The 12,382-nt window shown below is 41.9% G+C and overlaps 1 protein-coding gene across 4 annotated transcripts in view; it reads left to right on the forward strand.

Annotated features, from left to right (window-relative positions):
* Nucleotides 1-309: 309 nt before the first annotated feature.
* Nucleotides 310-12,382, forward strand: part of scarb2c (scavenger receptor class B, member 2c) — a 71,287-nt gene continuing 59,214 nt past the window's right edge. For 2 of the 4 annotated variants that reach the window (XM_010865264.4, XM_010865266.3), the window contains exons 1-5: nucleotides 310-974; nucleotides 1,604-1,761; nucleotides 4,072-4,216; nucleotides 4,370-4,561; nucleotides 4,764-4,855. In XM_010865264.4, coding sequence (XP_010863566.2) covers nucleotides 852-974; nucleotides 1,604-1,761; nucleotides 4,072-4,216; nucleotides 4,370-4,561; nucleotides 4,764-4,855 — 710 coding nt within the window. In that variant the 5' untranslated portion in view covers nucleotides 310-851. The remainder of the gene's footprint in view (nucleotides 975-1,603; nucleotides 1,762-4,071; nucleotides 4,217-4,369; nucleotides 4,562-4,763; nucleotides 4,856-12,382) is intronic. The other 2 variants (XR_827437.3, XM_010865265.3) reach the window with 1 other exon arrangement.

Genomic DNA, 12,382 nt, shown 5'->3' on the forward strand with positions numbered 1-12,382 from the left:
GGGCTGGGGGCATAGTCAGGACATGAGGTGGCACCTCCAATCCTTTTGGTTTTCCCAGTTGGAGGCAGGTGTTGATCGTTGCCTCCAATTGGGGACCTTATTTATGGTCCATGTTTAGCCACACCCGTGTGGTTCATTTTGGTTTTGCCTTTGTATGGAATACCTGAAGTCACTGGTTGCTGCTTTTGTTTTGTTTTGTTTTGTTTTGTTTTGTTTTGTTTTGTTTTGTTTTGTTTTGTTTTGTTTTGTTTTGTGTCTTTCTTTTCAATTAAAACATGGATTATACCCTTTTCCTCGACTCTGCGCCCCTGTCGTACTCCTACCACAACGATGATAATCTTCTTTGCTGTCCCTCTTCTTCCAACGGACAGTTGGGAGTGGAGGAACAGAGACGTTACACGTTTTTTCCTTTCTCTAAAAAGAAGTCGAATTAATATGATTCCAAAATCCCTAACTCATAATTGCCAGTATAATAGAATAGCTGTTTGAATTTCACAAACATGTTGGTGTTGACTGAGAAGAGAGGCTGTAGCCATCTATGGCATGTTAGAACCTACAGGAGTTGGTGATCTAGCATGGAGTGACTATCATCATTGAATTTCATCATTGAATTTTCCGACGTAAACTGAAGTTCACGCATTCCCTGCGCCTTGCGCATGCGTCACAGTTGTTTACATCTCGTTGACAAAAATAATTCACTGTCTTTAGACACGTTGCTATATAACCAACAATCTCAAACGTAAAAAACGTAGTTACTAGTGCCAGGTTGTAATAGGTGAAGGCTAAGAAGTAGTTACTTTTTGTTTCTATATTTATTTCCGTTGGTCGTACTGTATACTTGAACAACAACCATGTCAGTGAAATCATGTTGTGTTTACAGCACAGGAGTGCTTTCCATTCTAATTTTGATAGCAGGCATAGTTATGGTGCTATTGCAAGTGTTTCAAAACGTCCTTTATGCGAAGATTAAAGAGGTGAGTTACGAATTTGTTACTACATCTCCTAGCCAGCTACAGCTAGCCTTTGATAGCGGCTAGCCAGTCTGTGTCCGAGTCGTTTTCTGCTCTCCTACCCACGTTTGGCTGTACAGAACAACATAATTAAGTGACAACGGAGTTGTAGGCATACGTATGAACAGTTCAGAGGTGGACTAGGCTTGTAGTGAGCGTGCAATGCCTAGTCATCTAACTAGCTGGTTCATGTGTAAACCAACGACGAGAAGAGTCTGAATTCTACAGTACTGTTGTTAGCTTCATTAGCCACAGGATCTAGGTTCAGCAGTAGTTAGTTTGTAGTGCTAAATCAGCCACAGTACTCTACAAAGCTAGTTAGCTAACTCACCGTTGGCCTAACTACACCCTGGTTGCCAGATTTGTTAAAAAGTAGTTGAAAACGTAAGATGAAATCCAAACCATTAGGGTATGTGGACTGCAGTGCTGACGACACATATTTACGTTTTTATTAAAAACACAAGTTGACATGTACTTCAGTGAATAGCCATGGGTGATTTTGATTTCATCATAACACCCTAACCCATAACTAAGTTTTTGTGTTCTTTGGATATTGGTCAATTGTGTTTAATCTTATGCAATTTGACCAATAGGAGATTGTGCTCAGAAATGGAACTCAAGCATTTAATGTGTGGGAAAACCCGCCGGCTCCCGTATACATGCAGTTCTACTTTTTCAATGTGACCAACCCTTCAGAAATACTGAAAGGAGAGCGACCTGCCGTTATAGAAGTTGGACCTTACACATACAGGTGAGAGACTATTTTGAGTTGTGAATATTTTTTTGATAACTTTTTCAAAATCCATTATGCAGTACTGGCATATTGGATTTTGGTTACTAATACACTGGGTGTAGTTATGTAGTATTTAGCCACAAAGGGTTAGTGGCTGTCAAAAGTATTGACCCTTTTTGGAGTTTTCCACATTTTATTGTCAAAATGGATTTAATTAGGAGTTTTTGCAAATTGTTCTAAAACAATTTTAATCTATTGCATAAGTAATCAACTCTGACACCTGAATGAGCTATGGTGCAACACATTTTCTTTGAGGTCATATAATTAGTGGAATGGAGTACACCTAATTGCAATAAAGGTATTTCACATGTTTTCAGGTGTAATAAACATGGCTCTCAGAGGTGTCACAGTTGATAGCACCAATCAGTTGTAGGCTATAAGAACATTTCCAGGGCATTGAATATAATTTGTAGTATAGTCCCCGTTATTAAGAAATGGAGGATTTAGCGCTACTGTGAATCTGACTAGAACAGGGCATCTAAAGTGAGTATCTGGGCAAGAAGGTAAATAAGAGGCCACCAAGAGTCCTCTGACAACTCCAAAAGAGTTACAGTTTTCCACTGCTGAGGTGGGAGACTGCATACAAAAACAATAGCCTGGGTTCTTCAAAAAAGTGGCCTTCGTGGGAGAATGGTGAAAGAAAAAAACACATCATATCTCAGCTGAAGTTTACCATGTGAAAGAATATTCTATTCTCTAATGAGACCAATATTGATATGTTATTCTCAAATTAGATCCCTAATTTAAAGCATTGTTGAGAATAATGTTACGAGGATGCTTGATCCAGAGCTCACAGGACCTGAACAATAATCTTTCAGCAAGACCCAAAGCACACAGGTGTGTCTTCTGAATAAGTCTGTGAAGGTGCTCGAATGGCCCAGTGAAAGCCTGCACCTCAATCCAACTGAGAATATGTGCAAAGAGTTCAACATTTCTCTTCACCAAAGGTCCCCATCCAAGTTGATAGAGCTTGAGTAATTTTGAAATGAGGAACAGGCAAAAATTGCTGTGACCAGATGTGCAAAGCTGGAAGAAACTTAGATGAATGGCTGTAATTACTGCTGCAGGTGTCTCCACCAAATATTGATAGGTAAATACTTATGCAATCAATTATTTTCTGTTTTGTATTTGTAGTTAATTTGTAGATTATATTTTCCATTTAGACATTATGGACTTTTTGTGGTGATTAGTGGCAAGAACTCCTAATTTAATTCATTTTGATTTTGTGTTGTAACAATGAAATGTGGAAAAGTTCAAGAGGAGCGAATACTTTTGAGAGACACTAATTAAGCCGCAAATAATTAAGAGAAGCTGGGCTAAGCAGTGCTTGAAGAGCTGGGCATGAACTCATCATAGTATTGGAGGAAGTGGAAAAATTTACTGATGTGTCAGTCATATACATACAGTCAAGTGACAAATTAAAGGAAAAACCGACCTAAAGAGCCTCAGTAAGGTGTTTGGACACCATGAGCCGCTGAACAGCTATTGTGCACCTTGAAAAATACTCTACAAGTCTGTAGAACTTTACCGGAGGGATGGAACACCATTATTACAAAAGATAATCCCTCATTTGTTGTTTTAATGGTGGTGGTGGAGAGAGCTGTTTAACCCATTGATACAAAGTCTCCCATAGGAGTTTAATTGGGTTGAGATCTGGGGACTGATATGGCCATAGCATATGATTCACATCATTTTCATACTCATCAAACCATTCAGTGACCCCTTGTGAAGTGTGGATGGGGCATTGTCAACCTTAAAGAGACACTTTCCAAATCAATTTGATCCTTTCTTAGTGCCACCTTGATCCACAATCGAGGTCAACTGGGCCTGCTCAGCATTTTTATACATGCCACAGTGCATGATACAATGTTAATTGCAACACACTGAACACTTCTATGAAATCATCCACATTTGTTTTGTTCCTCCACTCATTCAGGTTTTTCCTTTAATTTGTCACCTGTTTGTACGAATTAGTGGGGCTAAGTAGACCCATTTTGTAGCTCTAAGTGAAACAATAAAGATCAAACACTAGTTGATTTTTTCAGATTCATTTACATTTCAAGGACCATTGAGACAAGCCTAAATTTGTCCATACCTTGGGTACCACCCTGTTTCAGTTATCATGCGATTTCCAATTATGATATCAGGTTATTTGGCCATACACATCTTATAAACATTATCTGACATTCCCTTGCATGACCTTTCTTATATTTTCTTAAACAGACTTCTTACGTGTACCCTTGTGATCTGAACTGTTTTCTTGCTTAGGGAGTTTCGGCCAATGGAGAGAGTGAATTTCCTGGAGAACGGAACCAAAGTATCTGCTGTCAATGTGAAGACCTACGTGTTCCAGCCCAACATGTCTAAAGGCTTACAGGATGACCTGATCAGAACAGTCAACATTCCGGCCATGGTAGGGTGCAACAAACAATCAAAACTTAAAATCTTAAGGAACAGGTCAAGTCAGTACCACTGTCTAAAATGAGATTACTATTGCTTGAAAAGCATTAGTCCTATTCTTCTAGTCTTGAGTATTATTTTTCTTTTTTTCTTTCTCTTTTTCCAGACTGTAATGGAAGATTTCAAGGACATGCCATTGATAGCCAATTTCATATCAGCTTACATGAAGTCGGTCAATGAAAACCTAATGACTACACACACTGTGGGAGAGCTACTTTGGGGCTATGAAGATGGTCTGCTCAAGGCTCTTAAAAAGTTCCAACCTACATTGAATGATGTATTTGGTCTCTTCTACAAGGTTTGGCTCCTCACTACTAAATGCTTTTTTTCTAACAAGTTGGATTAAAGGATTGTCATCTGATGAATGTGAAATTGAATAGAGGACTTTCATTTATTTTAGATCTGAATAGATCCAGCCACCAATGGAAATTATTTTGTTTAACAGACAGTTAAATAACAGCACATGGATGTTTCACAGTGCGTGTATCTTTGTATTTCAGCAAAATGCTTCAGATGATGGGGAGTATGTGTTCCTGACTGGTCAACAGGATTATCAGGACTTTGCTGTTATAGATCAGTGGAAAGGTCAAAGGTAAGTCATATCAGTTTGACTGTTTCTTATTTTCTGTTGCCATGTTGTCTCGAGTCCATACTGTTACAGTAGTAAATGTAGGGAATCATTTGTCAGAATGGTGATTTATGGCCCTGGAGGGCAGGACTTCCAGATTGATGTGACAGGTGGGCGGGACATCTGATTTGTAGGGTGAGACTTCCGTTGTGACGTATGGACTTCCTGTATGGCGTGTGTTAGGGTACTATTGATGTATCCGTGTTTGATGTTTTACAACGCCTGATGAGCAAACCAGACTAGTGTTATAACATGTGGGTTATGTTTGATGTTTAACAAATGGGTCTTAGGGTTCCGGAATGTTCAATTCCCAGGCAATAAATAAGTGTTGTGTCAGCGGCAAGATGATTGGTGTTCAACAAAAGGGTGACAGGGTCCAGCAATTCTTTAACCCCCCGGGATTTTATAGAATGACAAGTGGTGCAACAGATGCCATACAACTGGTGGGTTTTACAATGTGCGTGTAGCAAGGTGTTTTTCCACAAGCACAGAATCACGTGTGGGATGCAATTTTGTAAGGAATAAAGAAGGGGTTGTTTCAGCCCATTTTTCTTTTTAACAAGAGATGGGCCTTGAGATCAGATCTGCCCTGTAGTAATGATTCCCTAATAACCAGTATTACAAACTGTAGTATATGCAGGTTGAAAATGTTCCGTGTTTCACGGTTTGTAGTCCAACACAACACCACAGCAAACAAACATCGCATGAGCAATGCTATTATTTTGAAGGAACGGTCATGGCCTGGGCCAACCAGACAATATGTATAGGTTGATTGTGTCGCGGTAGGGGTTTAAAATATTGTTAAAAAGAAAAACAAGGATTTTGGTACGTGTGTGTATGTATGTGCAATGGTGAATTTTGTAATAAAAATGGTTGTTTTAAGTCGTCATTAACTTTTAAGTTGCATTATATGGCAAAACGTTACAAAGTTACCCGGAACGTTGCGTATAAATTTGCATGAACAACGGTGAATCGTTGACAGGGTAATATATGTTATTTCAGATAATCAAAACATATGTAAAGGCGTCTTTAGAAATTGTACAAAGGGGATCAACGCAAGATTGTTTTCATAATAGGCAATGTTGGTTAAAAAACTGTAATAACCAATTTGTGTTATTATGGGCGGATGCCGTGACTTCTGGGTAAGATGTGTTGCATTTTTGTAATGAGCAACTCGTGAAATCACATTTTTGATTGCTGTATTATGGTCTTGTGTTTGTTAAATGTTGAACAGATTAATGGCAATATGGTGACAATAGACAGCGTTTATATGTAAGCGGATGAGTTTATCATTAATATATAAAATGATATGACGTGATCTCACGGCTGAGCTGCGATAACTAACGAGAACGCTGTTTCTACCGGACAGGTAAGAAAAAGTATCAATATATTTGGTTGTCAAACGTCAACAATCATCAGAACTAAATAGTTACGTTTTATCCAGAATTTGAATCTGTCACGAATCAGGTTGCAGTAGGACACAGGCGCAGAGTCGTAATGAATGGTATATTCCATGTTTTAATTCAAAAGAAGACAAAACAAAACAAAAGCAGCAACTAGTGCCGTGGGCTATCCTATACAGGGAAAAAACAGGTGTGGCTAAACAAGGAACATAAATAGGGTCCCCATAAAGAGAGCCCCTCCGCCGGCTCTCCCGTCTCCTGCCCCTCCGCCGGCTCTCCCGTCTCCTGCCACTCCGGCGGCTCTCCCGTCTCCTGCCCCTCCGCCGGCTCTCCCGCCTCCTGCCCCTCCGCCGGCTCTCCCGCCTCCTGCCCCTCCGCCGGCTCTCCCGCCTCCTGCCCCTCCGCCGGCTCTCTCGGCTCCTGTCCCTCCGCCGGCTCTTGCCCCTCCGCCGGCTCTCCCGGCGGGCCCGGGCGGCGGCCAGTCCTCGGCGGGTTCTGGCGGTGGCAAAAACAGGGCAGTGGGGGGAACTGACGGCTGTGGCCACTGGGCAGTGGGAGGAGCTGGCGGCTGCGGCCACGGTTCAGCCAGAGGAGCTGGCGGCTGCGGCCCCTGGGCAGCCAGAGGAGCTGGCGGCTGCGGCCCCTGGGCAGCGAGAGGAGCTGGTGGCTGCGGCCCCTGGTCAGCGCGGGGCGCTGGCTGTGGCTCCTGGGGCACTGGAAACACCCGTCGCCTTGGGGCTGGCACCGGATGTAAGCCAGGCGTTGGCCGCACAAAGCTGGCCGGGGACTCTTCCTCTGACGGCGAGAACCAGTACGGCGGGTCCCTAAAGCCCCACCAGTCCTCACTCCGCCCAACCTCCGGGAAGGCCTCTGGGGATGGCAGCCGCGCTTCGGGTTCCTCCGACCGTCCCCACAGCACCCCCCCCCCAAACAATTATTGGGGCTGACTCACGGACCTGCTCCGGGGTCGGCACTGAGCTGGCCAGGTTTGCAGCGGGGGACGGTAGGGGTTCTCCTCTTCCTACAAAGGAGTTCCCTTACCGTCCATCTCTGCCATGTCTCTTGTAGGTGGTTCATTCTGTCACGAATCAGGTTGCGGTAAGACACAGCCGCAGAGTTGTAATGAATGGTATAATCCATGTTTTAATTCAAAAGAAGAAAAAAAAAAGAAAAAGCAGCAACTAGTGACGTGGCCTATCCTATACAGGAAAAAACCAAAATTAACCACACGGGTGTGGCTAAACAAGGAATATTTTAACCTGTAAGTAGCTTGTTATTTACTAGAGCATTGGCGAAAGATGATGCTAACAACAGACCAGACACAGAACAGCCAACAACATCTACACATAATCAACCAACCACACCCCAAAATACAAATTAACTAACCATTACTTTGTTACACACCGATGCACACAGTGATGGCGATGTTAGAGTTACACAACGTAATGCATTTGACAATGTTGAATTATGACAGATGATACATTTACAAAATACTGGTGAAGTTGGTGATTTTGGCACACTATGCAATTATTATGGCAGGCTTGGATACTTGGATTGTTAGAGCTTCAGACTTTATACACGGGCCTGGTGATCATCTGCAGATTGAGTTGATTGGTGAATCTCTGATAGCTCCCGTACATGTGACCATGAGAGAGGATGAATATAATGAACACACGTTTGGTAATTTACTTGAAAGTGTTATGCAGAGTAATGCTGAGATTATGATTGAAGAATCACTAGAGCTGGTGGTACAAATTGTCAAAAACTATGAGGGTGGTGCCCCGCGACGTAAAGCTCAAACACTGTTGATAGAGCAGATAATCAGTAAAAAATAAGGCATTTATATGTGGCTGTGAATAATGATTCTACATGTTTTTCCGTTTGTTTGATGGGTATGTTGAACCTGCACTACACATATGCTGAGGCCCTGGTTAGTGGTCCTGAGTTACATATGGGCGCTGGTTTAGCGTTAGATGATTGTGTGGCATTCACAGATATTGTTCGGTTTGATGAAGTGACTGGGTGTAAAATTGTTGTCTTTCATTGAACACGGGATGGTCACTTTACCAAGTTTCAAAACAGCGAGGACACCCACCCTAGAACCGTCTTTATGTACTTACACGATAACCATTTCTATGGTATCATGAATCTGAAGGGTTTTCTTGGTGTGTCATATGTCTGTGACTGGTGCTATACCTGTTTTAACACCTGTGGTGATCATGGTTGTAAACATAGCTGTAGCGTCTGTCTTCATTGTCATACCCAACCCTGTAGCACAAAGCAGTGCCCAGACTGTAAGCGGATATGTTATTCAGACTTTTGTTATAGACAGCATAAACGCTTGAAGCACCACAAAATTGTGGATTGTTGGGTTAGTCGGTGTGACCCGAAGAAATACTGTGTCGATTGCGGCCGTCCTTACAATGTTAGTATTACCAACTATAAAGCACACAAGTGCACGGCTAACATGTGTCCCAATTGTAACGTGGATCTGTCTGTTGAAATGAATCATCAGTGTTTCATAAAACCCTCCAAGGCTGAGTACCCCAGTGAGCGCTACATATTTTATGATTTTGAGACAATTGCCAATCTGGTGAATGGTGTACACATTGCACATTTTGTGTGCGCAGTAAGCTTTGATAATGAGACGTGGTGTTCAGCCAGAGATGGTTGTGTCGCTGCTTTTTTCCAAAAGTTTAGACAACTGAAATATAATAACTACACATTTATAGCACACAACTCTAAATGTTTCGATGGTTACATCTTGATGCAGTACTTTGCTAACAATGGTATTGGCACAACACTTATTGCTAATTGTAGCAAGCTCATGATTTGTACAGACAGCACATTCAAGAGATACATTGATAGTCATTGCTTCCTACCGATGAAGCTGTTGGCCTTGCCACGTGCTAAGGGTTTTAAGGATTATAAAAAAGTTTAACATCAAGGAGAATGAGAACTATGTTGGCCCCCATCCGGATCCGCATTACTACGGTGTGAATACCATGATGGCTAAAGAAAAAGATGAGTTTTTGCAATGGTATGCAACTGTTTCTGCAGACCCCTTTGTCATGCAGGATGAAATAAAGGCTTACTGTGTGAATGATGTGGTCATCTTGAGAGAGGGTTTTATGCGCTACAGACTCAAGTTCCTGGAGTGTGGGGGTGTTGACCCAATTATGATTGCTCTGATGAAAATATATCAATACAGCATGCCCTGAACAGGGGTGAAGTGAAAATCGGTGCCTGCTACGTTGATAGATATGCTGAACGCGATGGGTTTAGCACAGTCTATGCATTTCTAGGCTGTTTCTGGCATGGTCACCCAAAGTGTCATTGTTCAGCAAGCATCAATCTGGTGACAAAGATGCAGTACGGTTTGATGCACCAGCAATGGTTGACAAAGCTAGAGGCTTTAAAAGAACACAACATACATGTTCAATACATATGGGAGTGTGAGAGGAATCAGCTTAAAAACACATCCAAAAATGTCAAAGCTTTCTTGAAGACCTTTGATGCTCCAGAGAGCCTTGACCCTCGGGATGCTCTTTTTGGCGGTCGTATCAACGCAATTCATTTGACGTTTACGTCTCGAGAAGGGGAGACTATTTAGTATTACAATGTCTGTAGTGTTTACCCATTCTGCAACAAGACAAAGACTTATCCGATTGGGCATCCAGACATAATCTTTCAAGATTTCAAACCGCTAGACACCTACTTTGGTATTGTTAAGGCTACGGTGTGTCCACCGAAAGGCCAGGTAACTGATTGTTCACATACTGATTCAGAAAGATCTTTAACTGGTACCTGGGTTTCTATTGAGCTGGTTAAGGCTGTTGAAAAAGGTTATCGCATTGTGAAAATATTCAAAGTCTGGGATTTCACCAGGACATCAGATTATCTTTTTACAGATTACATGAGAACATTCCTGAAGCACAAACAGGAAGCTAGCGGCTTCCCGCCATCTGTGTTTGACGATGATGTGAAAGACCAGTATATCCGTGAATATCATGAAAAGGAGGGTGTGCAGCTTGATAAGGAAATCATTGTTGTAAACAATGCTAGGCGATCTTTGGGTAAATTGGCAATGAACAGTCTTTGGGGTAAGATGGGTGAGTGGTCTAACCTTAAGAACACAATGCTAATTACAGATCCAGAGGAGTTAAGCCAATACCTTTTTTCCGGGGAAATAGAAGTTGGTTATTTCTCTTTCATCTCAGACACAGTTGTGATAGTACAGTGGCGTTACACAAAACAGACACCAATCAAACCACGTAACAGCAAAATATTTGTTGCTGTGTTCACAACCGCTTATGCTAGACTCAAGTTGTATTCACTCTTGGAGAAGTTGGATAGACGTGTACTCTACACAGACACTGATTCAGTGATCTTTGTCACACGCCATGGGGATTGGGTGCCCCCACTGCGGCCATTCTTGGGTGACTTGACCGATGAGTTACCGGATGGTGACAGCATCGCTGAATTTGTTAGTGGTGGGCCAAAGACATACGGTTACAAAACCGTTAAAGGTCTGACCTGTCTTAAAGCAAAAGGCATTACGCTCAACAGCTGCAACACATCCATTGTTAACTTGGAGACGCTAACACGACTGGTTGATAACTTTGTACGGGGCGAGGGTGGTGATGATGATCACGTCCTTGCTAATGCAGACACAATTGCGAGAGATAAAAGAACATTCGCATTGAGAAACCGAGTAGTGTCTAAGCATTTCAGAGTTGAGTACAACAAGCATGCACTGCTCCCTGATTACAGCACAAGGCCTTACGGGTACTAAACCGCATTCTAGGATGGATAGCGGTTTTGACCCGCGACTTCAACACCCATTCAACTGTTTACACCCATTAGTGGCCCCAGTAACTCTGGTAAAACACATTTTGTGAAGATGTTGTTGGATAATGCTGACGTTGTTTTCTCCAAAGAAATTCAAAATATCGTCAGGGTTTATTCATGTTGGCAACCGCTGTATGACGAAATGTTGAAGGTGAGGGAGATTACTTTTATAGAAGGTCTACCAACATCGCTGTGTGATGACAATCTGCTACCAATTCAGAAAAACAAACTTTTAATTATTGACGATTTAATGAAAAGTGCATCAGAGAGTTTGGAGATGGAGATAGGTTACGGTGGGGTGAATATTGTGTGAAAACTGAGTGCAATTTGCCTTGTCCAAAACATGTTTGTTAAAGGCAAAACTAGTAGAACTATTAATTTGAACACTAACTACCTCATCTTATTTAAAAAGCCCCGCGACAATCAGCAGATTAGAATTTTAGGCAGACAGATATACCCCGGTCTTTCCCAATTCTTCATGGAGAGTTTTAAAGATGCAACACATCCGCCTTTTGGTTATTTACTTATTGACTTTAAAGCTACAACACCAGAAGACTACCGTCTGAGAAAGGGGTAATTATCAGGGGAGTGGCCTGTCATGTATGTTCCTAAGAAAGTTTGATCATGTCTGAACAGATTCCTAGAAATGTACCACTTTTGAAGATATTTAAGACAGCGGCAAGTCAACTAAAAGTTTTTTTTTTGAATACGTCTCCACCAACCTCATTCTATCTCTGTGAAATTGCGCTCAATCTAAGGTGCGGAAATATACCCTTAACAGAATCGCAGCTCCGAAAAGTAATGAGACAAAAAGCCAAAATGATATACATGTCTAGAAAGAACACTTCAGTCGCAAGGTACAGAAAAACCATCAACCAATCTGGAGGTTTTCTACTACCATTAATAAGTGTTGCCGTTCCCACTTCTAACCAATCTAATTGCATCGATACAGGGTTAAACAACATGGATCATGCGCAGACATTTTTTCTGGTGCCACAACATCAGTTAGTAAACGGGACTGAGACTAAGCAAACTGTTGACCTAAATGTTAACCTTGTTGATGACATTTGGGATAATGTGCCTGCGAGAGATAATCAAGGGCTCGCACCTGTTGGAACTGGTTAAAATTGTGAGAGCAACCAGTAAAATTGCTGACGATAGAAGGCCGTTGAAGTGTTTTTATAGGCCATGGCTTTTACAACTATTCCAAATGCGCTTGTAAGGCGTAAAATCAATT

This window comes from Esox lucius, chromosome 14 (assembly GCF_011004845.1).
Source record: "Esox lucius isolate fEsoLuc1 chromosome 14, fEsoLuc1.pri, whole genome shotgun sequence".
Lineage (NCBI taxonomy): Eukaryota > Metazoa > Chordata > Actinopteri > Esociformes > Esocidae > Esox > Esox lucius.